Here is a 27,617-nt window from a genome sequence, read left to right on the forward strand (position 1 = left end):
CTTTTTTGAATTTTTTCACCTTAGATTTTTTTTATTCTAGAGTTGCATTTCTTTGCAGAGACACGTAAAGAAATTAAGTGAAAAAAAGAAAATAACATATAGCCTTTATTTTCACTTCTGGTGACTTCCATCTTTCTAGTACCCTTGTGTGACCATTTGGCATCATTTCCCGCCAAACTGAGGAACTTCCTTCAATATTTATTATGGTGCACATCTAAAAACATCTTTCAGGTATTTATAGTATTTATCTGAAAACTTTTTAAAATTTCACTTTCATTTTGGAAGACTGGCTAGAGAAATCTGGGTTGACAGTTATATCCTAGAGCTTTAAAAATGCTGTCCCCCTGCTTCGGGCCTCCACTGTTTCTGATTAAACCACAGCCATGCTTCATACCGCTTTTCCTCTGTACGTAATTCTGTTTTTGTCTGACTGATATCCAGATTTTGTCTTTATCTTTAGATTTCTGCAGTGTAACTATACCACGTTGCCTTGGTTTGCTAAAAGCTGCCAATGCAAAATACCAGAAATGGGTTGGCTTATATAATGGGAATTTATTAGGTAAGAATCTTAGGTCTGAGGCTGTGAAAAGGTCCAAATCAAGGCACCATCTGAGATGGCGTCTCACCAGAGGTCGGCTGCTGGCGATCCTGCACTCCCGCTCATGGCAAGGCACAGTGGGGGCGTCCGCCAGGTCTCTACCTTCCCCTCCAGGCTCGCTCTCCCCGCGCTCGGCTGTGAGCAATCAGGCACACAGAGGGTATGAGTGGCTCTGCCGTCTCTGGAGTTCAGCACATGGCTCGTCTCCCCTCTCCTCTGAGCCCTGTCTCCTTCAGCCTCTCGGGGGCCTCTGTCCACGCTTCTGTGCTCCACTGAGTCCAGCCTCTTGGGGTTTCCCTGTGTTTCTGCAGGTGCGGGTGATCCTAGAGTCCTCTCTCTCACGGCTGGGTAAAAGGGCGCTCTCTTTCTCTGCCTTCTAATCTAAAGGATTCCAGGAAAAGGATGAAGACACCTGACTCTCCCTTCACTGAAGTACTCCAACCAAAGCATCCCACACCCACAAGAACGGACCAATTTAAGAACATAATTTTCTGGGATCCACCTAAAAGACTCAAACCAACTCATGCGTCTTGGCATGCCTTCATTTGTGTATCTCCTGTTTAGGGTTTGTTGACCTTCTTGCCTCTATAAATTGCTGTTCTTCACAGGATTTAGGTGATTTCCAGCTATTACGTCTTCAAATATTTTTTCTGCACTATTATCACTCTATTCTTCGGGGACTCAAATTACACGTATGTTAGACCATTTGACTGTGTCTCACTGGTCTCTGAGGCTCTTTTCCTTCAATCTTTTTCCTCTAGGTTCTTCAATTGGATCATTTCTATTCACGTTCATTGACTCTTTCTACCATCTCCAATCGTCTTGTAAGCCCATTAATTAAATTTTAAAATTTCCAAGTCTGTATTTTTCAGTTCTAGAATTTCCATTTTGCTCTTTTTTAATAGTTTCTATTTCTCTGCCAATAATCTGTTTAATTATTGCAGATATACTTCCCTTTAAGTCCTTAAACATATTTATAAGTATGCTTTAAAGTGTTTTTACATTAATTGCAACATCTGGGTCATCTGGGGATAAGTTTTTATTGACTGTTTTTTTTTTTTCCTGAATATGGGTCACTTTTTCTTATCTCTTCATTTAAAGGGAATTTCAAATGGATCCTGGACATTATGATTGATACATTATAAAGACTCTACATTCTTTTGTGTCCTATGAAAAATGATTTTTGTTTTAACAGGCAATTCACTTGGCTGGACTCAAACTCCAAAGTCTGTCTCCCTGGTAGGGGGCAGCAAGTATAATTTCTGCTCAGTTCTTTCAGCTTTCAGCTCATGCTTTTTTTTGCCAGGCCATCTGGGATCTCCCTCACATATCTGTAGTTTAGCTGTCAGTCAAAGATTTGGGTGGATTTTATATGTAGATTTTGTGCCTCAAAACTTCTGCAGCTCCCCGACTTCCTGGATATTTTCCCAAATATTCTGGTTGGTCTGTCAGTCTCAGGTTCTGCCCTCTGACATCTCAAGCCAGTAATGTTGCGCTACTGCCCAAGACAAGAGTATAGAAAGTGTCTTGAGGAAAAAGACTACAGATTTGCAAATCTCACTCATCATTGTTCGTTTTTCAAGGGTGGCAGTTTCCACCTGCTTTTGGTCATTCTCTAATGTCTTCAAATAGTTGTTTTTGCTTATATTTTGTCCAGATTTTATAACTTTTATCTGAGGGAGGGTTTGTCTGACCAATCTACTCTATTGTTACCAGAAGTAGGAAATTGTACTATTTTTCAGCTCCATATTTCAACTTCACTGACTGCCTATTAAATAAGTAAGTACATTTATATTCCTTTAACTATAATTCTATAGCAGGGGTTCCTAACAAGGGTTCCATGGGCTTGAATAGAAATTTAAAAAAAAACTTTATTCTTGTGGGGATGTGTTGGTGCAGGTATGATATACTTATTAAATATTAATAATACACAGTATAGTGTGGACTTAGTAAGGGTCTGTGGTTTTCACTTGACTGACAAAGGTGTCCATGGAACAAAAAAAATTTAAGAACCCCTGTTCTATACTATTCCTGGGTTAAAAGTTTTCCACCATTCTTTCATTGTAGTTTTTCTTCATTAATGAGTTATTTTGATTCATCTCTTGGTTGGATTTTATCATCCTTTTGTTGTTGTTGTTATTTTTAAAGAAAGGCCAGTAGGTGCTATATTTTTAAAATTCTGGCACGGTTGAGAATTTCTACCTGATGATCTCATAATTTAAAGGTCATTTGAGGGAAGCGGACTTGGCTCAGCGGTTAGGGTGTCCGCCTACCACATGGGAGGTCCGCGGTTCAAACCCCGGGCCTCCTTGACCCGTGTGGAGCTGGCCCATGCGCAGTGCTGATGCACGCAAGGAGTGCCCTGCCACACAGGGGTGTCCCCCGTGTAGGGGAGCCCCATGTGCAAGGAGTGCACCCCATAAGGAAAGCTGCCCAGAGCGAAAGAAAGTGCAGCCTGCCCAGGAATGGTGCCGCACACACGGAGAGCTGACACAACAAGATGATGCAACAAAAAGAACAGATTCCCATGCTACTGACAACAGAAGCAGACAAAGAAGAACTCTCAGCAGATAGGGAGAACAGACAACTGGGGCGGGGTGGGGGGTGGGGAGGATGGAGAGAGAAATAAAATAAATAAATCTTTAAAAAAAAAAAGGCCACTTGGGAAGGAGATGTGGCTCAAGCAATAGGGTTCCTGTCTACCGTATAGGAGGCACAGGGTTTGATGCCCAGGGCCTCCTGGTGAAGGCACGCTGCCCGTGTAGCAAACTGGCCCACATGCAGGGCTGCCCTGCGCAGGAGTGCTGCCCTGTGCAGAGAGCTGATGCAGCAAGATGATGCGACAAAAAAAAGACACAGAGGAGAGACAATATATCTTTTTAAAAAAGGCTATTTTTTGGGGTATAAAAATAACAGGCCAGAGATTTTTTTCTCCCTCATAGCATTATAAATATTGCTTTACAATCTTTTGTCATGGGTATATCTGTGAAAAATCTTACCTAAGCCTAACTTCTGCCTCTTGAGTATGAGGAGTATTCTTGTTTGTTTTAAACCACTGAAGTTTGTTTACTTCATCAGGATAGGTTTTGGGGTTTGTCATTATATATGTTTTTCTTGAAATAGGGTGTGCCCCTTTGATCTACAAAATAAAATGAAGGCTTTATTAAACTTTTCCTCTATATCCTTCCTTACTGTCTACTTCATCTGTCCTGTACTGAAAGTGGTGTGTACTAAAATGTCCTATTATTAGAATGTATGTTAAAGTCTTCTAATATTAGTGATGTGTTAAAATCTGCCTGTATTATTATTGATGTGTTAAGGTCTCCTATTATCAGTTTCCTGTATCTCCTAATTTTCTGCTCATGAAGGTGCTTGATGTGTTTGTTATTTGGTACACAGATATTCATAAATATTGAATCCATATTGTGAATGCTGGCCTTTTAGCATTTTAACAGATGCTTCTTTGTTACATATAAGGCTTTTTTGCTTGAATTCTACTATAACATCAGAATTGCAAATCCTGCTTTCTTATTGTTTCCATTTACCCACATACCTTTGTCCATCTCTATTTTTTAGCCTTTTAAATCACTTGATTTTAGGTATCTTTTTTATTTAGTATTTAGGTAGATATTCTTTTGTGAGCCAAAGTTATGACTTTTTTCTTCTAATAAGGGAGATAAGCCCATTCAGATTTATTGGTATGATTCTTATGTTTGGTTTCAAATTCTGTCATATTACTTTATATTTACCATGTACAGATTTTCTATTGGTTGTATTTCTTTTTCTACTTGTTTTCTTTATTCCTTTTTCGTTTAACTTCCTTTGATATTTATAAAGGTTTGTGGCTTTATATTAGTTATCTTTTCACTTATTCCTTTTTAAAGTATCATCAGTCTTGTTTTCTTATTCTTTAACTACATGGTTTGTTAATTTTAATGGTGTCCTTTGACTATTGCCTATTCAAAAATCAATGAGATTATTAACTTTCTTTTTCCTCCCTCCTTTCTCCTCTCATTTAAAAAAATTTTTACTTTATTTTTCTTTACTTATTCTCCCTCTTTCCCCAGATGGTTCACTCGTCTTCTACTTGCCTTCTCTAGGAGGCACCAGGAACCGACCCTGGGACCTCCCACATGAGAGGGGATTGCCCAATGGACTGAGCCACTGCTGCTCCGTGTGGGCTGCAGCGTGTGCTGGCTTGTGGCCTCTGCTTGTTGTGGTGGTGGTGGGGGGGGAGTCTAGGTCTGTTGCGGCAGGACATGGCATCTGCTCATCTTCTTTTAGGAGGCACTGGGACCTCTCATTGGTAGGCAGGCACCCAAGTGGTTGAGCCACATTTGTTTCCCTCTCCTCTCATTTTTGAAAACATAAAATATTGGCCTATTATTCTTCCATCCTTTTCCCCACCTTAGTTTTGGTCTTAGATCTACAATTAAATATATTAAATTTTACCATGAGGTTGCTACTGTTTATCCAGTCATCTCTCCATCAGTTGCTCAAGAAGGGCTCATGGGTACAGTATACCTTGAGTTCTTTTTAATGCATGCAATCATTTTCTCTAGTCTAAATATCTGAAGGATAGCCAGCTGTATATAAAATCTTTGGTTCATACATTATTCCTTGAGTTTTTTGAAAATACTGCTGCAGAGTTGTCTTGCTTTGTGCGTGCTTTTCAGATGTCTGATACAAGCCTAATCCTCTTGCACTTGTTAGTTGTTCTGTTAGCCTAAAGGCCCTGAATTAGTTTTTGTTTGTTTTTAGATAAATGGCTTTTTTAGAGGGATGGGGGGATAAAAAGGCTTTGTGTCCTATGATTTCTTTATTTTTCTTTGGTCTTATAGGGTCTTAAATTTCCCCTTCTTGCTTCATTTTCCCTTCACTTGAGTTTTCAAAGGGTATCTCTCACTTCCTTATTACTCTTTTTTCCCCAGAAACATGGCTTTTCTAATATTGCCCCTTGGGTCCCACATACACTTTTAAATCCCTTCTCAGTAGTTAGTGCTCTGATCTAGCAGAACTCTTTTTCAGCATTTTCATATTTGGAGTTTGTTTTTCTTCCTTGGATTGATTTTAGTTCACTCTTAGGTCATCTGTTTCTTTCTTATATCTTCTATGAAGTTGTTCCTGTCCCACTTTACTCTCTGCAAGAAGCTAGAGAAGCATCTCCACTGGAAATTGGTATTTATTATTTTTCCTACTTGCTGATAATTTTATGTTTATAGTGTCTCTTCTCTTCTAGTTATGCGAGGTGTGGGTTTTGTGTGGTTTTATGTGTTCTTATTGAATTATTCAGCTTCTGGGAGGACATATTGGGAGATTTTGATTTATGCAGCCACCTACTATCTGGGCTACCAAACCTTTAGCTTTAGATTGCAAAATTCACTGATTTGCTTTTTTAATTTTTTAAAAAAGCAATTCTCAAAGGACTCTTTCCCCAAAGAGTTTTCAAATGGAAATATTAAAGGTTTCATTGAAATGTAGAAAAGGACAGAGAACTTTCCATGCCTGCAGGGTTTTTTTTCCCATCTTTTCACAAAAACATTCAGTTAGTTTCAACTACTTACACCACTGTGGCGAGAGTGGATTAATCATCTGAACTACCTGGAAGTACTTTCAGAATAAACACGCCTTCTCCTTTGATTCTGGTACTGTATTGGGTGAGAAGGTGATAGTGGAGAGGGCAGGTTTATTTTTGGACTGGCCATCCATTGTTGTTTGTCCAGCATCCATTTGCTCCTCCTCTAGAATGGTATCCCAGATTTCTTTTTGGGAAAACTACCCTCCCCCAAATTTTCAGTGATGTGGTTTCCCTAGGATTAGTACCACCCCCGCTCCAGTGGTGAACCGTGATTGTGGTATCCATCACCCGGATTCAGAGAGAGGCTCAGGGATAGGCATATGGCTCAGGCTGTTCCAATGAGAGTAAGCCTTACACTTTGGCTGTGAAATAGGACCCTTCTTCCTTCTGGATGAGGGTAAAGCTTGTAGCCCAAAGTCAGCCGATAGCCATCTTTGAACCACAAGGGAAATCGGTCTTAGAATGAAGCCAATTCCATGAACAGCAGAGCAAAAACCATGGAAAGAAACCTGCTCCTTGAATCAAGCCTTGCCTGACCAGAACTACCTCTGGATTTTGCAGTTACATGAGCCATACGTTTCTTTTATTATTTAAATCACTTTGGAAAAGCTCTCCAAGGATCTGGAATCCACTCACAACTGTGCCCCTTCCCTTTAGCACAGCAAACAAGCCGTCCTGTGATCTTCCTCTTTTAACCTTCCCGTCCCTCAAACCAGGAAGTGGGTGTTCCAGTAATGGCTATGGGCTTTGCCACTAGACAACCTGGATCGAATTCCAGCTTAACCATTTATAGCTATATTATCTTGAGGTTTAACCTCTCTAAGCCTCAGTTTCCTTTCATTGTTGTAAAGAATAAATGAAATAATATATGTAAAGTTCATAGCATAGTACAGAACATAGTATGTGCTCAATAAACAAATTTTTATTATTATTAATATCATTGGTAACATTCCTCCCAATATGCTATGCTGTTTAATTCTTCAGGCCAACACAGGTAAAACTCCCTGTGGCTGGAGTGCTCTCCCTGACCCGTTTCCTTCAGCCCCAACAATCAAGGTAGTATATTCAGTTCAAGTGTTCCCTCTCCATGAGCCTTCCCTGGCCCTGTTCCCCTAACTACCACTATATTGGGACAATTTTGATACAAATTCTATTCCACTTCATTACACTCCTTTGTTTCTCTCCACTAGACTGTAAATTCTTAGGGTTCATTTCAAATTTGTTTTGAGTGTTTGATTTACCTAAGGTAATCAGTAAACGGTTAAATGGATAAAGAGATAGTCAGTTATAAACCAACGTGAATACCCTGTATTATCAATTTTAAGCCTCTCTTAGCACTTGCAAGAGACTCTTTCTAAAGGACAATGCTTACTATATAGTACTTGGCTGAAACAGCCTATGAGATTTCTTCTGTGACTCTTGATGTCTTTTTGTTTCTCTTGCTTCAAACACATTTCATATGTGTTGGCACAAAAATATCCCAAGACATAGTCTCAAATGAAAAGAACAAGTTGCAGAATAACATCAGTGTATGATCCCAGTTATATTTTTAAAAAGCAATTTGTAAAAGTATATACACATAAGTGCACAGAGAAAGGTGTGGACAGCACCAGCCACGGCTACCTCTGGAGAGAACAGGATAGTGGGGTATGTTTGTATATCTGTACATGTAAGTATATGCAATCTTCATATTTTTACTCTATTAATGCCTGTATTTGAGTTTTTACAAGAATGTATATGGGCTAAAAATGTCACTGATTTTTGTGGTGTCTTGATGGCTTGGTGGCATTGATAAGTCTGTTTGCCAAGCTATTCTGTTAAGCTTTAGGTTAAAGATACATATATATATAGAGAGAGAGAGAGAAAGAGAGAGAGAGCCTAGAACAATGACTGACATAGGCACTCAATAAATATAAGCCATCATTATTGCTATTACTATTGTTCTGTGGAAACAATACCTCTTTCGTTCGGTTCAGCGGCAGAGAACATGGCCATGAAGCCATTCCCAGCAGTGTTGGCATCGGAAATCATTTGCACCATCATCTTGTTGCCACTGGACACTAGAGCTCCAGGCCGGAACGTGCCACAGAAACGCCCAATGCGCTGGCCATTGGCATGGCCATTGTACACATCCACAAAGTCATAGCGGCACAGGTTGTCACTCTCAAGGTCTATGAATCGGAAATTAAGAACAACTACCTTTCCCTCGGGAACCTGCCAAGAAAAGGGCAAATTGGAAGAGTGTCATGAAAACCATGTCCGATGCCTCATACCTAGTCAATTACTAAAGTGAACAGCAGAAAATGTGTAGTACTCCAGATGATGTGTTTTCCTCCCTCAAATCTGAACTGAACTGAGAAAACCGTTCCAGCACAATGCATTCCTAATAAAATAAACATACTCTCTTTTGACAAATTCCAGTTCTCTAGGGTACACAATCTTAACAAATCTCTAAAATACTGGGTCAGTCAGTTTTATTGATAAGTTGTTGCTTGCAAAGAACACTGGTCCTGATTGAATTTTAGCATTCATTTGCACATTCTAAAACACCCTGGCACAGGAAACATTACTTAGCAAAGAAATATTACCAATGTCATTTCTCACAAATAATATAATAGGACAATCTCAACATATAGAAGGTTCTACGAAGTTCACATGAAGTGATTATTTGGCACTTGTGCAGCTAACTTATGGATAACTAACTTCCTTTGTGTTCCTGGATAATCAAAATCAGCCATCTATATTGATTAAAGTAACTGAGTAATTGTTGAATCATCTCTTCTAAAAGTTACTGAGATTTTTGTTTGTTTGTCTTCCCTATAAAACCTTTCTATATCAGTCAGCTTTGAAACATAATGCACTAATAGTGAAAATGACAAGCTTTCACTTTCTCTTAAGGCTTTGTTTACCACAATTTCCTCATGTAACACTTATGATGCTTCCTTCCTTGTTACCTGAATAAGTAGGAAAAAATGGCACAAAAACATTTGGTTGGATTCTCAGGTTACAAAAGTCCCATTTCCTTCCCAGTTTACACCACCTTTTAATTTCTTCATTCAAGTCTTTCAGTCATAAACCTTGATTGTATTTGTTTCACCCTTTCACTTAGGAGAGATCCCCATTGAAAGGTGTCAGAATTTCATTCTGTAAAATCTTATCTTTGATAAAGGTCAGTGGTTTAAAAAACAACCAAAACTGTGGTTGGTGTGTATGTATCTTAATTAACTATCTCAGACTCAAAGGTCAATAAATACTTTAAAATTAACAAGAATTCCCCATATCGGTGAGCTCAGGTCCTTGAATCTTTTTCTATGACAAGATGAAATATTTCACACAGGACTGTATAACACAGTGAACCCTATTGCAGATGATGGACTAGTACAAGTAGAAGGATGTTCTTTCATGAATTATAACAAATATACGACACTGGGAAAAATTAGGTCTTACATTAGGTCTTAATGTAAACTATGGAGGATAGTTAATAGTACTGTTTTAATAATCTTTCATCAATTGTAACAAAGATAACTACTGTTTTTTAAAAAGTACAATTATAAAAAGTGCTATCATCAGTTGTAACAAATGTTCCACACCAAAGCAAAGTGTTGAAAATGTATGAGAATCTCAAAGTGTATGAGAATCCTGTATTTTATGCATGATTGTTCTGTAAACCCAAAACTTTTCTAATAAAATATTTTTTTCTAAAAAGACAAACTGTTTCGGTACTACTTGCCTTTACTGTCAAACACATATACACACCCTGTGGTACAAAACGGTGATGAAGCATCCCAAGAAGGAAGTTATTTTGGCTTTGCCACAGTTTTATTCTACCTACTGGGAATTTATCTTTTTTTTTTTTTTTTTAAAGTACCGAGGCCAGGAATTGAACCTGGGACCTCAGGTGCGGGAAGACAGCGCCCAACCACTGAGCCATACCGGCTTCCCTGAGTTGGTTCTATGTTCTGCTTATTGTTTATTTTTTTCAGGAGGCACTGGGAACCAACCCAGGACCCTCCCACGTGGGAGCTTAGCTGCTTGAGCTACATCCTCTCCCTGGAAACTCATCTTAATGATGTGAATACCTGAGGTGCCAAAGCCACAGCCTAAGAAGCTGACAGCAGAAAATGCAATCTCATTTTGAAAAAGTCAAACTTCTGTTGACTGAGATTATCTGTTGCAGACTGTTTCTGCATGCAACTTGTATTAACCCTATGATAAGAATATTTTCAAAATGTGAAGCCATAGCTGTAATTCTAAGCATAAGCAAGCTCACTAAGAATCACTGAAAAATTCCTGACCAAGAAAAAAACATAATATTAAATATAATTTGTGTTGTCTTTGAATTGTATAATGACTGTGCTGATATAGAGATCTGTATTCAAATAATTCAAAGCATGAGATTCAGTGAGATCACCCACAGCATGAGTGTAGATAAAAAGGGGAAGAAGTCTCAGGATAGAGCTCTGGGACATTCCAAAGTCATCTACTCTGGGAAAGGAAGTCAAACCAACATTAGAGATTTAGTAAAAAGGAGGCAACCAGAAGGGGTGGTGCCCAGAAGACAAGTGAAGAAAAGCCGTCATGGAGGAAGGACTGGTCGACTGCACTCTGGTCCAGTGCAGCTGACAAGTCAAGGAAGATGAGGACTGAGACATGGACCATGGACTTAAAACCCAGAGTTGAGCACGGTCACCGGTGATCTTGACTAGGGTTGTTTTGGTGGAGCAGTAAGGACACAGCCTGATAAAAGAAGGCTCAAGAAAAAATGGGGTGAGAGGAATAGGTGATAATGTAGAGACAAGCATTTGCAGGAGTTTTGCTATAAAGATGAACAGAGTATCATGGTGGTAGCTGGCCAGGAAGGTGGGCTCAAGAGAGGGTTTTTTTCCCCCTTTTTAAAAAAATGTTACATTAAAAAATATATGAAGTCCCCATATACCCCCCACCCCCTCACTTCGCTCCCCCCACATCAACAACCTCATCATCGTGGCACATTCATTGCATTTGGTGAACACATTTTGGAGCACTGCTGCTTGGCATGGATAGTGGTTTGTATGCTGGTGAAAGTGACTCTGTAAATGGTAAACTAATGAAGTGGGGGAGAGAAGAGACTTGCCAGAGTGATGTCCTTAAGCAGGCAAGAGGGGCTGGCTCTAAGGCACAGATGGGAGGGATGAGCCTTAGTGGGAGCAGTGACAGGAGGAAAGGCAGTTGCTGAGGTGGTGAAGCAGGCGGTTTTCTCCTTCTGATTGCTCCGACTTTCTTAGTGAAAGAGGAAACAAAGGCAGCAAGTGGGAATTGTGAATGAGGCTGAGCTGTTGGGAGCTGGAGGGCAGAGAAGGTGTGAAGTAGCCATCTAGGAGAGGGTGAGTGGGAATGCATTAGGGAAATGCGGCAGGCTGTCAGGAGTATTGGGGGTCCACTAGAACTCAATGAATTAAACGTGAGGCTTTGCAGCATGGTTGTGTATTTTTTTTTCCAGCCATGTCAGGCTCTCTGAGTGGAGGTGGAGAGCGGTGGGGACGAGGGCAGGGGAACAGAATGGAGTTGCTCTAGTGATGGCTATGGAGGGAGAGAGGGCAAAAGAGTTGAGGGCGTAGGCACGGGAGTGATCATAATGATGGACCCCGGAATCCAAGCCAGGTAAGGATGGAAACCAGGATGCAGGGGTCAGCCAGATGAGCATTGAAATTGCCATGGGTTATATGGCAGGAAGAGTGTTTTAGACAGTGACAGTGAGCCAGGAGCTACGAGAAAGGAGGGTGACTCCTCCCCCAGCCACTCCTTCTGCAGAAGCAACCACTGTCACAAATTTAGTGGGTTTCCTTCCATGCCATTTGAAATACTCATACATGTATGTATCCATACACAATATATAGTTGTGTTTTGTGTCTGTTTTAAAAATGAATGAAAATGGAATAATACTATAAATATCACTCTACAACCTTGAGTTCTCTGGGTGAGGAAGACAGGGGAGAGATAAAAATAAAAACACGCAGCACTTGTTCCTTTCTTTTACTCCTGCGTTGGGCCTCAGTTTCAAGGTCACCTCCTCCTGGAGGCACTGCCCAGCCCTCACTTCTCAGAGGGTGGGACAGCTCAGCCCACTAACTTGTTCACTATCAGCTTTCCCTGAAAGACAGAGCTCCAGGAGATAAGGACCTCTCCACCCAACCCCTGACACAACGTGTGGCCCCACTTAAAGGCATCTTGTTCAATGACTGACTCCATCTGGCACTAGATGAAGCCACCAGCAAAGACTGCTGAACAAATCACAGACTAAAAAGCTCACTGGGTTGCTCCGCCTCTTGTGTTCAAATATCCCGTACCTCATCTGACAGCTCTAAAGGATTGCTTTCTTTACAAAAGAGAAAACTCATATCTTTCTGGAAACTTCATATTTCAAATAATGCTAACACAATGCAGAAACTCCATTAAGTTGCTTTTTTTGTGTGTGGCAATCACACAAAGCTACTATTTTGTAAGATTACATTGACCAGGGGATTCATTATCTGCCTGGAGAAAAACAAGTTCTACTTTCATGTTTTCTTCCTACAACAGCCGAGTTGTGTGTGAGTCAAAGCCCAGTGCTGAAGCAACGACCTCAGCTCAACTCCCAACCCTGGGACGTCCTCACTGTCACCGGCAAACGTGCCAAGCCTCTTGATGCTGGGGCTCCTGCCAGTGAATGGGAAACCGCGTTTTAAGTCGATGCTTTGCATTTTCAGGATACTCTGAGCAAAACGCAAATCTGAGGCCAACTCCTTGCGCATGGAGGATATATTCCTGCAGAAATGGTGAGGCTCATTTGTGACTGCAGCTTTTCTTCCCATAGCACATCGTTTACTAATTTGAGTGAAAAGGTCTGTTTCTGCAGTGCGTCTGGTTTTTTAAAAATCTATCGTTTTAATGTTCTAAGATTTCCCACTTCCACAAATAGATCTTTGGGAAAGTGAGTTCTAAATTGCAGGCCACATTATATTTACATGAAGCCCAAGAAGTCAGTGTCACCTCTTACATATTCAAAGGAAATTCAGAAAAGTTTATGTACAAATTACATACAAATATTTGGCAGTATTTCAAGAGTGAGAGAAATCAGAAGCTTGCAAGCTCTTATTCATGTACTTTTTGCATATATTTACTCCTATTTTAAAAGACAGAATGTTATACTGGCTGGAAAATAAAACGTGTCTGCTGATTAATGGAAATAACATGCAATGTTTCGAACATTTTTTTATTGGAGATTTTATCCAAATAATGCTACCTCCTTGATGTCATGTGGGGGGGAGGGAGGCCTCACCCACCTTGAGCCCAGGCTCAGGGCACCAGGAGAGTTCAAGGTCCACTCCCCTGCCGGAAACCTAAAACTTCTTCATTTTACTTAGAATAAAATCCATACCTTGTTCATAGTACAAACACTCAAGTAGCTTAATGCAAGCAACAGGCATTTTTCTCAGCACTTGACAAATTATTTCATTGAATCCCTTATAGCAACCCTGTGAGGTGATTATTTTCCCAGTTTTGCAGGGAAGAAAACAGGAGACACAGAGAAGGTAAGGTCCGGGATGCCCCAGCCCCTGACTAGCTCTCTGATGCCACCTTCCCCCTCAGATGACAATTTGGCAGTTACTTTTTTGTTCAAGGAATCCTCTTAGCTGTTCCCACCTCAGGGCCTTTGCAGGTCTGGTCCCTCTGCTGGGAATACCCATCTCCACGATATCCATGTGTCTGCCTCCACTAACCACTTACGTCTTGGCTCAAGTGCCACCTCCTCAGAGACCTCCCCTGATGCCCTCAGTCCCTTAAGATCAGGCCACCGTGTTATTTCTCCATAGTGTATGTGTCAGCAGGTTCCTCACCAGAACGTGAGCTCCAGCATTCAGTTTGTCCACAGCAAGTCCAATGCCTGGCTTGTCAGAGGTGCCCAGAAACTATCTGTTATATAAATGACTGGGATCCTTATAATCCGCCCTCCCCAAATCACACACACACACACACTCAAGGTGCAGGCCACTACTGCTATGACCAGCACACGCATTTAGAGAATACTGTGAACTGATTCACAGGGACAGGGCAAGCATGACCAGCACCCTTACCGGGAGGAAGAAACAGCTCGGAGTGGTTACGATGACTTGCCTACGGTCACCCAGCAAGTTGGCGGCAGAGCTCGAGGGTCCCCTGACTTCCCCCCCACTGGCATGACCAGTCCATGGCAGAAACGGAGGGGATATTCGCTAATCCTGCTTCCTCTTCTTGAGCGCACAGGAAAGCAACGTTTCCCACCTCCCTGGCAGGTAGGCTGGGTCCACGGGAGTGGGTTCTGGCCAATACAATGTGGGCTGAAGTGGTGTATCCACCCCACGCCTAGCCATACAAACGTCCTGTGCAATCCTTCTAGCGTTTGCTCTGTGGAGAGAATTTGGGGGAGGAAACAAGGAGGTTGTAGGAGACAGGAGAACCACACAAGCAAGGGAGTTCATGCTTGGAGGAGAGCTACCCACGACAGCCAACTGCCCTGGACGGTGAAATAAGCGAGAAACAACCATTTGTTGGTTAGACCACTAGATTTGGGGCTGTTCGTTATAGCAGCTTTGTACTCCGTGGTAATCACTGATGAACAAACGGACAGTGCCATTCGCCCTATGTCCTGACCCAGCGGCTCTCTGACAGGTAACTGTGAGAGGCCTTCAGTGGTTTTGGTGCCTCTAAGTTCTACGTGAATCAACAGCGTGATGTGGCCACCAAAAAAGCTGGCAGTTTCAGGATGTGTGAACAGCAAGAGAGATAACAGCTTTGTCTTTTAACTGGACACTGTTTGGAATACACTTGGGGAGGTGAATTCAGTCCAAGGCACCTCACTTTGGTAAAGACATGGGCAATTTGGAGCAATTACAAAAGTGAGACATATCGGAGTCATTGAGGCCCACCCTACGAAGGTTAACTGCCCTCATCTCCCTCCCTGACTCCTTTACCTGTGGCCGGTCAGCTGGGGTTAGAAGGCAACCAAGAGGCAAGAGTGCTTGCTGAGCTGAGGGAAGAAGTGGAGCCTTTGACTGAAGACCTGGGTATGAAACGAAGGAGAGCCTGGGCGTCAGGGCGCAGCTGCTTTGCACATGCTGCCCAAGGGTAAGAAGAAAACCCTGAGAGGCACTCCCGGCTGTGGCGGGTGGGTTTTCCTGGAACGTGAGCGTGACTGAGCTCAAGTCTGCCAAGAGCAAACACAGATGGGAAAAGAAAGCAGAACCCAGAGTCACCAGGGCTGCCAAGGTAATTACAGCCGGGTTGGCAAGTCAGGCCAAGAGCTGCTGCTTTGGGGTTCGGTTGTGGGAGGGGGAAAACTCAAGTTGCAGATGTCATGTCTTCTGATTTTTACGTGGTCAGTGATATCACAAGGACCCTACTGTGAATGTAAGTGATGCCAAATATACCGTACAAGTTATTCTGTATAAGATATGGATATAGCCTCAACTTCCATGAGAAATGGAAATTCACTACTTAATTCTTCAGTAAACGTGAGCTTTGTTGTTAGCTGTTTGCTTATGAAAGGGTTTACTGTAAAATAAAAAACATTACCCACATAATAAAATAAGTAGAATAATACCAAGCAGTAAGTGACAAAGTCACTTTCGCAAGGGCATTCAGACTATTCTATACATTCCACAGCAGGACAGCCCAGCCTCCATTTCCCAACATGTATTTATACTTGCCCATGTCTTCCACTGAAGCAGCCAGCCACCGGTCACATAACTCGCACAGCACGGGTGGCCGGTAGCAGCAATGTCGAATATGTGTCCCCTATCACCCAGCACTGGAAGGAGGAGATGGACCTAGGGTGTGATTGGTGTACACCTGGAAAGGGAGGGGTCAGTTGTGTCAACCAAGTCCTTCTAATAAATGTGAAATAAGAGCGGTGACAGTGGGCAACTGTGCCTTGTTCCTGATCTTAGACGGAAAGTCTTTATTTAGCATTTCACCACTGAGTATGATGTTAGCTGTGGGTTTTTCTTTTCTTTTTTTTTTTTAAAGATTTATTTTTATTTATTTAATTCCCCTCCCCTCCCCCGGTTGTCTGTTTTCTGTGTCTGTTTGCTGCGTCTTATTTCTTTGTCCGCTTCTGTTGTCGTCAGTGGCACGGGAAGTGTGGGCGGCGCCATTCCTCGGCAGGCTGCTCCCTCCTTCGCGCTGGGCGGCTCTCCTTATGGGTGCACTCCTTGCGCGTGGGGCTCCCCTACGCGGGGGACACCCCTGTGTAGCACAGGCACTCCTTGCGAGCATCAGCACTGCGCATGGGCCAGCTCCACACGGGTCAAGGAGGCCCGGGGCTTGAACCGCAGACCTCCCATGTGGTAGACGGACGCCCTAACCACTGGGCCAAAGTCTGTTTCCCAGCTGTGGGTTTTTCATATATAACCTTTACCATATTGAGGAAGTTTCCTTCTTTTTCTGTATTTTGAAGTGTTTTTGTCAAGAAAAGATTTTGTATCTTGTCAAATGCTTTTTCTGTGTCAACAGAGATGATCATGTGATTTTTTTCCTTTTCCATCTGTTAACATGGTGTATTACATTGATTTTCTAATGTTGAACCATCCTTGCATACCTGGATAAAACCCACTTGATCATGGTGTGTAATTAATCCAACTGATGTGTTGTTGGGGTCGATTAGCAAGTATTTTGTTGAGGATTTTAGCATCTAAGCTCATTAAAGAGATTGATCTGTAGTTTTCTTGAGGCATCTTTATGTGGCTTTGGTTATTACACTGATGTTGCAAGTGTAGCAGTTTGATATAGTTATGAACTTAAGATATTGGCTTATGTTTGTAAACTAGTCTATACCTGGTCATGATTATGATTAGGGGCGGCGGCCTTGGCCCAGTGGTTAGGGCGTCCGTCTACCACATGGGAGGTCCACGGTTCAAACCCCAGGCCTCCTTGACCCGTGTGGAGCTGGCCCATGTGCAGTGCTGATGTGCGCAAGGAGTGCCCTGCCATGCAGGGGTGTCCCCGCATAGGGAAGCCCCAAGTGCAAGGAGTGCGCCCCGTAAGGAGAGCTGCCCAGCATGAAAGAAAGTGCAGCCTGCCCAGGAATGGTGCCGCACACACGGAGCGCTGACACAGCAAGATGACACAACAAAAAGAAACACAGATTCTAGTGCCGCTGACAACAGAAATGGACAAAGAAGATGCAGCAAATAGACACAGAGAACAGACAACCCGGGTTGGGGGGGAAGGGGAGAGAAATAAATAAATCTTAGAAAAAAAAAAAGATTATGATTAGGGCTTTAATTGGGCCACATCAGTAGGGTATTGAGACCCCGCCCCTTGGTGGGTGGGGACTCACACATAAAAGGCATGGCAAAGGACAGAGTTGGAGCTTTTTGATGATGGAAGTTTTTAATGTTGGAAATTTTATGTTGGAGTTTGATGTTGAAGTTTTAAGCTAGAGCCCCAGGAAAGTAACTGCACAGAGTTAAGAGAAGCCCTGGGAAGAGAGGAACCCAGGAAGCCTGAACCCAGACAAGACATTGGCAGCCATCTTGCTCCAACACATGGAAACAGACTTTGGTGAGGGAAGTAACTTACACTTTATGGCCTGGTATCTGTAAGCTCCTACCCCAAATAAATACCCTTTATAAAAGCCAACAGACTTCTGGTATTTTGCATCAGCACCCCTTTGGCTGACTAATACAGTATCATAGAATGAATTAGGCAATGTTCCTTACACTTCTATTTTTGGACAAGATTAAGCAGGATTGCTGTTAGTTCTTCCCAGACTGATTTGTAGAATTCACCCTTGAGGCTATATGGTCTTGGGCTTTCCTTGGTTGGGAGGTTTTTGATGACTAATTCAATCTCATTACTTGTGATTGATCTGTTGAGTTCTTCTGTTTCTTCTTTCATCAGTGTAAGCTGCATGTGTTGTTTCTAGGAATTTGTCCATCTAAGTTATCCATCTTGTTGGCATATAGTTTTTCAAAGTATCATCTTACAATACTCTTTATGTCTATGGGATCAATGGTGATAGCCCCTCTCTTGTTTTTTTAGTTATTGGTATCTTTTTTGTTGTTGTTAGTCAAGTTAAGGGTTTGTCAATTTTATTAACCTTTTCAAAGAACAAGCTTTTGGTTATGTTAATTCTAATGTTTTTTTGTTTTTACTCTCAATTTCATTCAGTTCTGCTCTAATGTTGGTTATTTCCTTCTTTCTGCTTGCTTTGGGATTAGTTTGTTGTTCTTTTTCTAGTTCCTCCATGTGTGCAGTAAGGTCTGTGATTTTAGCTCTTTCTTCTTTTTTAATATTGGTATTTATGGCTGTAAATTTCCTTTTGGCGCTGCTTTTGCTGCATCCCATAAGTTTTGATATGTTGTGTTCTGATTTTCATTCACTTCAAGGTAGTGCAATTTCCTCCTTGACCCACCATTTGTCTAAGAGTGTGTTGTTTAACTTCCACATCTTTGTGACTATTCTGGTTCTCTGCCCCATATTAATTTCCAGCTGTATTCTACTGTGGTCAGATAAATCACTTTGTATAATATTAACCTTTCTAAATTTGCTGAGACTTGTTCTGTAATCTAGTGTGTAGTCTATCCTAGAGAATGGTCCGTGTGCACTCGAGAAGAATGTATATCCTGCTGTATATGGGTGAAAAGTTCTGTATATGTCTCTTAGGTGTAGTTCCTCTAACATATTATTCAAGGTCTCTGTTACTTTATTAACCCTCTGTTGAGATGCTCTGTCTACTGGTGATAGTGGTATATTAAAGTCCCCATTATGATTGTAGAGGCATCTATTTCTCCCCTTAGTTTTGCCATTGTTTGTGTTATGTATTTTGGGGCACCCTAGTTAGGTGCATAAATAATTGTGATTGTTCTTTCTTCTTAATAGATTACCCCTTTTATTAATATATAGTCGGCGGCAGACTTGGCCCAGTGGTTGGGGCGTCCGTTTACCACATGGGAGGTCCACGGTTCAAACCCCAGGCCTCCTTGACCCGTGTGCAGCTGGCCCATGCGCAGTGCTGATGCGCGCAAGGAGTGCCGTGCCACGCAAGGGTGTCCCCCGCGTAGGGGAGCCCCACGCGCAAGGAGTGGGCCCCGTAAGGAGAGCCGCCCAGCACGAAAGAAAGTGCAGCCTGCCCAGGAATGGTGCCGCATGGAGAGCTGACGCAGCAAGATGATGCAACAAAAAGAGACACAGATTTCCGTGCCGCTAACAACAACAGAAGCGGACAAAGAAGACGCAGCACATGGACACAGAAAACAGACAACCGGGGTGGGGGGGAAGGGAAATAAATAAATAAATAAATCTTTAAAAAAAAAAAAAAAATATATATATATATAGTCATCCTTTGTCTCTTGCAATGGTTTTGTATTTAAAGTCTATTTTGTCTGATATTAGTATAGCTACTCCTTCCCTTTTTTGGTTACTGTTTGTATGCAAAATTGGTTTCCAACCATTCACTTGCAATCTCCTTCAGTTCTGGGTCTAAGGTGAGTTTCTTGTAGTCAGCATATAGATGGGTCATATTTCCCTATCCATTCTGCCTATCCATTCTGCCAATTGGAGAGTTTAATCCATTAATATTCAATGTTATTACTGTCAAGGCAATACTCACATTAACAATTTTTCTTTAGGTTTATATATGTCATATTTTGTTTTTATTTCTCTTTATATCCTTTTAGTTACTCTTTGTAATAATTTTTTCTACACTCTTCTCCAACCCTCTCTCTCCTTTTTCCCCCTTTAAACCTGCAGAATTCCTTTTAGTATTTCTTGTATGGTTGATTCTTGTTAATGAACTCTCTCAATTTCTGTTTATCTGTGAATATTTAGAACAATTCCTCAGCTTTTTTTAGATTTTATTTATTTCTCCCTCATTGTTTGCATTTTCTGTGTCTGTTTGTTGTGTGTTTGTCTTCTTTTTTTTAGGAGGCACTGGGAATGGAACCTGGGACCTCCCATGTGGAAGGAAGTCTCCTAATTCCTTGAGCCACCTTCAGTCCCTGCTTTGTTGTGTCTCTCATTATGTTTTCCTTCTTTGTATCTCTTGTTGAGTCATCTTGTTGTGCCAACTTGCCATGTCAGCCAGTCATATCAGCTTGCTGTCTTGCTCATCTACTTTAGGGGGCACCAGGAACTGAACCCAGACCTCCCATGTGGTAGGCAGGAGCTCAATCAGTTGAGCCACATCCACTCTCCTCTCGCTCATTTTTGAATGCCAGCTTTGTAGATACAGAATTCTTGGCTGCAGTTTTTTTTTTTAGCACCTTAACTATGTCATACCACTGCCTTTTCACCTCTGTGTTTCAGATAAGAAATCAGCACTTAACCTTATCAAGCTTCCCTTGTATGGGATGGATCTCTTTTTCCTTGCTGCTTTCAGAATTCTGTCTTGAGCATTTGACAATCTGATAAGTATGTGTCTCGGGTTATGCCTGTTAGGATTTATACTGCTGAACTGCACTGAGCTTCTGTTAAAACCCAACTCCTAAAGGGTACAAATTGGTGCAACCGTAAGACCAAAGAATGCACCTGGATTTAGTCAGGCATAAACTTTATTGGGATGTAAGGACAGGAGAGAGTCTCTGATGGCGGTGGTTCAGAGAATGAAGTTAGTGTTCTGTGAAGAGATGGGAAAATGAGGGATGAAATAAGGGGTAACAAGGACATTCCATAGAGCATGAGAACAGAATTCCTATGAGGGTACTCTCATGGCACACATGGAGTCTGATGTTTTCACTATTCTCATAGGAAGATGTTTACCAAAGACGTTTTCTGCTTTGGGAAGATTATAGTTTATAATACCATTTGTGCATTCTCTCCCCTTTGGGGAGGGTTGCTAACCTTTGACTTATGTCTAGGTCATGAGGTGCTTATGTGCTGAGGATTTGGAGTGGGGTCCCTATAGCTTCCTGGACATGTATATCCATGTCCCTCATAAAATTTGGGAAATTTTGGGTCATTATCTCCTCCAACACTCCTTCTGCCCCCTTTCCCTTCTCTTCTTCCTGTGGGATGCCTATAATTCGTATTTTGTGCATTTCATGTTGACATTCCGTTCCCTGAAATCCTGCTGAATTTTCTCTACTTTTAAAATCTGTTTTACAATCTGTGCAATTTCATATTCCATCTTCAACACCACTAAATCTTTCTTCTACCTGTTTAAATCTGCTGTTTGTGTTTCCAGCATATTTTTTATTTCTTGCATTGTGCCTATCATCACAATTAGATCTGATTTTTATGTATGTTTAAAATTTCCTCTATGTGTTCCCCCAGTGTCTTCTTAAAATCCTCTACCTCTTCCTTCACTTTATTAAGTTGATTCATGATATTTGTTTGGACATCCTTGATTAGTTGTTCCAAGTTCTACATCTCCTCCCACTTTTTAGTTCATTCATTAGCCTGGGCCATGTCTTCCTGTTTCTTAGTATGGCTTGTAATATTTTGCTAGTCTCTAGGCATCTGTTTATCTTGATGGGTTTATTCAGTAATTTCTCTTTCTACTCCAGGGTTTTATTTCATTTTGTTTTGTGTTAAGGATCCTCTCTGACACTTGGTTCCACTTATTCTATATCCTTGTAGTTGCCTGTGTTCCTCTGAAAAAATATTAGACCTGCAGTTTCTGGAGCAGGAGTGCAGCTTTCCATTTCTTACTCTGCCATTTTGGATCCCTCAGTTGTGTCAGGAAAGGGTCAGGAAAAAACAAATCTAGTTATCACTGGCTGTCCTTGGCATTTCACCATGTGTTGAACAGAGCACTCTGAAGTGCATATGCATATGCATATGAGCAAGTCTAGACAAGACTGTGGCAGAAGATGGAAATGCAAAGTGGAGCTCTAACAAACCCATCCTGGATTATTGCACAAGGATTAGTATTAAGAGTAATACTTTCCTTTACACAATTAAAAAAAATCCTTGATAAATAAGATAACCATACAAGAAGCTGGGACTACAGGCATTAATGGGGATTACGCAAGGCTTCCTTAGGGCATGTAGTCCTCTCCTCTAATGTTGGATGCTGCCCCCACTGGTTCCCAACAATCATAGGCTGAATGAACAAATAGATGCTGAGTAAGTGAAATGATAAAAGAATAACAGAATGGCCCTGTTACCTGCAGAAATAGTTCTAACTCCTTAGAAGAATGGTGTGCAAGGCTAAAATACAAAGCATTACTACACAATAAAATGCATTCTTCACCCATTATAGACATTCTAGTCTCTTCTATCCACCAACACTTGATAAATGGCTTATCAATCTACCCATCCTCCAACACTCCCAGCCCTTCCTTTCCTTTCCTAACTCCCAGAATAGTCTTTACTCCCATATCAGACTACTGACTGCCACCCCAAATTCAAAATCTGGGGCAAAGTCACCTTCTCTAGGCGCCTCCTCTCCACCCATCTTAGTTTGTGCAAGGGGTGCTGATATGAAGTACCAGAAATCTGTTGGTTTTTACAAAGGGATTTATTTGGGGTAAAAGCTTACAGTTCCAAGGTCAGGGGAAGTCCAAACTGAGGCACCATCAGAGATGCTTTCTTTCTAAAATAGGCTACTGTTGACCCTGGTATGCTGCCACATGGGGAAGCAAGATGGCCACCAAACTCTGCCCAGGTTTAAGCCTTTTCTTCTGGGCTCACCCCTTCCTCTTGAGCTCTGTGGGCCCAGCCTCTTGGGGCTTCCTGCTTAAGTACTCCCGTAGTCCTCTCTTTCCTGGCATAGGGCTTGTTTATTTCCGGGCCTCCTATACCAGTCTTGGCTGTTCTACTCTCTTCCCAAGGTCATCTGTAAGCCATCAGGCAAATGACTTCTCTCTCTCTCCAGGGTCTCAGCTGTTTGAGCCTTGTCACATGGCAGGATTAAAAATGGCAGAACTGTCTTCGTGTGTCTGTCTGAGTGAGTGGCCATTTATAACAGACCCAACCAGGGTGTGGGGACTCTACCTGAGTCCCACCTCACTTACACAGTCCAATAAAAAGCCCTACAGCAATCTTAACACATGATCTACTCAAAGTCCCCTCGGCTGAATTCAATACAATCAAAGGATATCAAACCAGAGGAACGGATTAGTTTACAAACATAATCTATCTCTTTTGGGGATTCATAAAAATAATCTCAAACTGCCACAACCCCCCTACCAATGTCCAGGACCCAAGAGATGTCTTCTTCCCTCTCTCAACTCCCAGAGCCCTCTGTTCTTTCCTCTCCCTTTTGGTAGATTCCTCAGTATCCTAAAGAGTCTCACAAAGGTCTGGGGTGTGTCCTACCCCTCCAAGTGGACTGTGAGCCTTTCGCAGGCAGGACCACTCCATTCTGATTCATCTGTGTCTGAGTAACTGAGCCCTCATGCACTTGGGGGTGGGAGTGGGGGGATGGTACACATTGCAGTGAAGGTTACAGTGGAGGGGGGAGATTCTTATCTTCATTTTATACATTTTAAGTCTCAGATCAAATAATTTGGGGATTTTCTGTGCCATTTGACTATTCTGCAAATAAACAAGTATTCATTAAATACCAGCTGCCGGCACAGCAGCATACAGCAATCTAGGCTAAAACATAAACCCCAATGTTCCATGTAACCCAGAATCTGGCAGAGCTTCCCTGGGAAAAGTTGGGCCATGCTAAGATACTGGGAAATACCATCAAAAGTTTGTTAACACAGCCGTCCCAAGCAGTCGGCTTTGTTATACAATTTCTCAGTCCATGCGCACAGCACTGTAAGTTTTATTTAAAGTCAAGATATTGGTTTCTTTTTCTTAGATGTGTTTCATGAGAAATGAATGCAGATAGGTCAGATAAGATAGATCTAGCCAATTTCTTTATACCTTCAAAAAAGGGACCAAAGCACTTGAATCATTTTAGGATATTCTTTGACTAGTCAACCTAAATTAATCCAGAATAGGATAAACATGATTGGGACAGATTCTTGGACAGAAATGGTCCCTATCCTAAGCCACTAGTACACGGTTTCCAACAGCCAGGCATAAGGATAACTGACACAAAACCAGAGGGTGGAGACAAGAGGAGCCTTTTGCTAGGGACCTTTTTGTCAGCACCATATGACACTTGAGAATAACTTTTTTTCCCCTCCTAAAGTGTTTATGGGCTATTTCAATGCACTAATCAAGGAAAGAACATGAAATAAATTTTCAAGAAAATACTTCTGTAATTTAATTTATCTGAAAATCCGTAATGGGTCAGGAATGCAAAATTATAATGATATTTTACTAGGAATGAAATTTTTAAAATCCCTTCCCTTCTGGGATGACAGAAATCACAGTAAGGTAATAAAACTTTTAAAACGGAACAGATGCAAGTGTGAGCATCCAAGTTCTCTTTATGAGTAAAAGGCATGGTCCACATGGTCTATTAGGTTGCTACAAGAGGGGAGCTAAAATTGCTCTAAAACTTAATTCTAATATCAAAATCATTCATGTTCATAGCTTATAATCTAAAACAGCACCAAAAGGCTTTAGCAGAAAATAACAGTTGTTCTCTCTCTTCGCAACAACATTCAAATTGGCCATTTTATCTGGAACTGTACTCCTTGTTCCTTAACAGCATGCTTATGCCATTATTTCTTGATATATTCCTTTTAATTTCTTTACTATTATTCCCCACATTCCTCCACCAAAATTCTGGTTTGATCAATATTTAAGATTTCCATTAATATGGTGTTCACTGCTGAGCCATGCAGTTAAGATTTCTTGTAAAACTGGCTAATAATTACCTTGTTCTCCAAATTTGCGTAGTTTTCTAGGTCCCCATCACTAAAAGACTTCTCAATAATGTATTCTATGGATTCCATTCTCTGAAACATCCATCCTGGAGTTCTCTGTGATTCTGTCCTCTCTCCATCCAATCTGGACTGGATACTCTCAAAGATTGCTGTTGGCCTGGGACCTTGCTTCACTGTCAACCCAGGAAATTCAACCCTCCTTTCTCTATTTCTTCCTTTTGCTGGAGTTCCTCCTCTTATAGTTTTCTTATAAAAGGTGTATAAACATAAAAAATCTAAGATCTTTCATGTCCAAAAACATTTTTATTCTGTGCTAACACTCATCTCTCAGTTTGGCAGGGTACAGAATTAAAACTTTAAAATATTTTTCATCAAAATGTTAAAGGTATTGTTTTTAATGTCTTCTAGCTTCTAGTAGACTTTTGCTGTTCTTTTTCCTTTCTATGTGATTTCTCTCCTCTGAAAGCTTGTAGGATTTTCTCTTCTAAAATTTAGCAAGGATGTGCCTTGCTATGCCTTTTTTCATTCATTGTGTTGATATTATTTTCTTGGTAATTTTTTCCTCTAGGTATTCCCTATTCTCTCTTTCTAGAATTCTTACTAGTCAGATTGGGACTCCCTGGATATCTTCTCTAATTTTCTTATATTTTCTCTCCAGCATGCTATCTCTTTTCCTTTTTGTTCTACTTTCTGAGTATCTCCTTCAACTTTGTCTCCCAGACCTTCTATTAATTTTTTGGTTTCTACTGTCAAGTTTTTAATTTACAAGAGTCTTTTTTTTTCTTATTCTCTTTTAGCATTCTCTTGTATTAGCATTCTGTTTTTATTTTATGCAAACAGTATCTTTCTTATCTCTCTGAGAATATGAATAGTTTTGAAATTTTCTTCTTCTCTTTGCTTTATCACTGTTTCCTTGGAGTTTATGTTTTCTCATTGTCCGTTGGAGTTTTTGTTTTCTCATTGTCTATTTGGGGTTCTACTTTTTCATGTAGGAGGCTTTCCTTGAATGTCTACTAATCCTTTACTTTCCATTCATACTCAGATGTCAGCTTCTCTGGAACCTCTGTGTCACCATAGAGTAACTGGAGGCAAGCTGGGGTTTTATTCCGTTGAACCTCCCAAATGTCAGTATCTGGAGGTCCTTTCTCTGGGCCTGTTCAATTTCTCTAAAATCCTTCAGTGTCTTGCTAGGAAGGTAGAGACCTTGCTGCAGCATTCAGGAGAGGAACAGGGGGGAAGGGGCTGGAGGTCTCACTATTCCGTACGCAGACTTTAATTTAATCATCCCATTTTCAGTACCACAACCCAACCTTGTCCCCTTCTGCTAGGCTCTGGTTCAATTTCCACCATATTTTAGTTTCCTCATTGCTAAAGCACATTCCATGCACTGGGGTGGCTTAAACAACGGGAATTTATTGGTTCACGGTTTTGAGGCTAGCAGTAGTCCAAAATCAAGGCATCATCAAGGCGATGCTTTCTCCCAGAAGATTGTGGCATGCTGGGGCTGGCTGCTGGAGATCCTTGGTCTTTGGCTTTTCTGCCACATGGCAGTCTCTCTTGGCTTCTCCCTTCTCATTGCCATTCAGGTTGCTGCTGGCTGCTCCCTCTGGCTCTTTTCTCTCTGTCTTTCACTCTGCTTGTCAAGGACACCAGTAATCAGAATTAAACCCAACTTGACTCATTGGGCCATATTTTAACTTAAGTAACATCCTGAAGAGATCTTATTTACAATGGTTCACACCCACAGGAATGAAGTTTAAAAACATGTTTTTTTAATGTGTGATCTATGTATCTTAAAAAAAAAAAAAAAAAAAGAACATGTTTTTAAGGGTTACAGAGCTCCAAGCCATCACAATCAGGAATTAAGCCTCAATGTGATGGTGATGAAGGGACAAAAGAAGGAGGTAGAGGAAGGAACCTGGGAGGTTAACTGCTCCTGCAAAGGCTTACAATATAACTCCAATTTTTAACTTCACTCCCCACCCCCAGTGCCTTTCAAGAAATCTGGTGCCTCCAATTCCTGAACCTTTTTGAGATTCTGTGGCACCAATTAACTTGCCTCTCATTACCATCTTCCCTCTCCTCTGGCAGACACATATATTTTAGTTCTCTCTCCCTTGCTAATTCAGTTACTATTGGCCATCTGCTTTCTTATCTTCCAAGAATTTCATTGGTAACTCCCACCCACTGTTAGATCATTTCCCATTCCTTTTGTCTTTGTGGGCATAAATGTTTTAATTCTTGATACAATTTTGGTGAGATTTTGAGAGTAGGCAGAGATAAATACATATCTAACCAGAAGTCACTAAGAATGATATACTGTATTCTTAGGTTATATATACAAATATGTTATTTTTAAAAATAAAAGCCAGTTTCTATTAGATAAATATCAAATACTAAGAATTATGCTAGATCATAAGGTGGTTTGAAAAGAACGGAAAGACAACTATATTACCTATTCTTAATAGCTTTGTACTATTCTAATTATGCCTGTAGTATAATTTATATAATCAATCCTGATTTTTCTATATTTTTATGTTTCTAATATGTAAATACTGCTTATGCTTATACAAATCTTCTTAAATTGAAAAAGAAATGTTTTTGTTTGTAGGATCAATGCTGAGAAATGGTCTTGCTATGTCAAGGGGTGTAAGAATTTTAGATTATTGCAGAATACTCCAAGAAAAGCTGTATTAATTCATATTTCCAT

General features: G+C 41.1%; 1 protein-coding gene across 1 annotated transcript in view; it reads right to left on the bottom strand.

Annotated features, from left to right (window-relative positions):
• The window catches only part of PCOLCE2 (procollagen C-endopeptidase enhancer 2), an 80,755-nt gene that overhangs the window by 32,801 nt on the left and 20,337 nt on the right, over positions 1–27,617 (bottom strand). Inside the window, exon 3 of the mRNA XM_004462024.5 lies at positions 8,135–8,390. Coding sequence (XP_004462081.1) covers positions 8,135–8,390 — 256 coding nt within the window. The remainder of the gene's footprint in view (positions 1–8,134; positions 8,391–27,617) is intronic.

This window comes from Dasypus novemcinctus, chromosome 4, assembly GCF_030445035.2.
Source record: "Dasypus novemcinctus isolate mDasNov1 chromosome 4, mDasNov1.1.hap2, whole genome shotgun sequence".
Taxonomy (NCBI): Eukaryota; Metazoa; Chordata; class Mammalia; order Cingulata; family Dasypodidae; genus Dasypus; species Dasypus novemcinctus.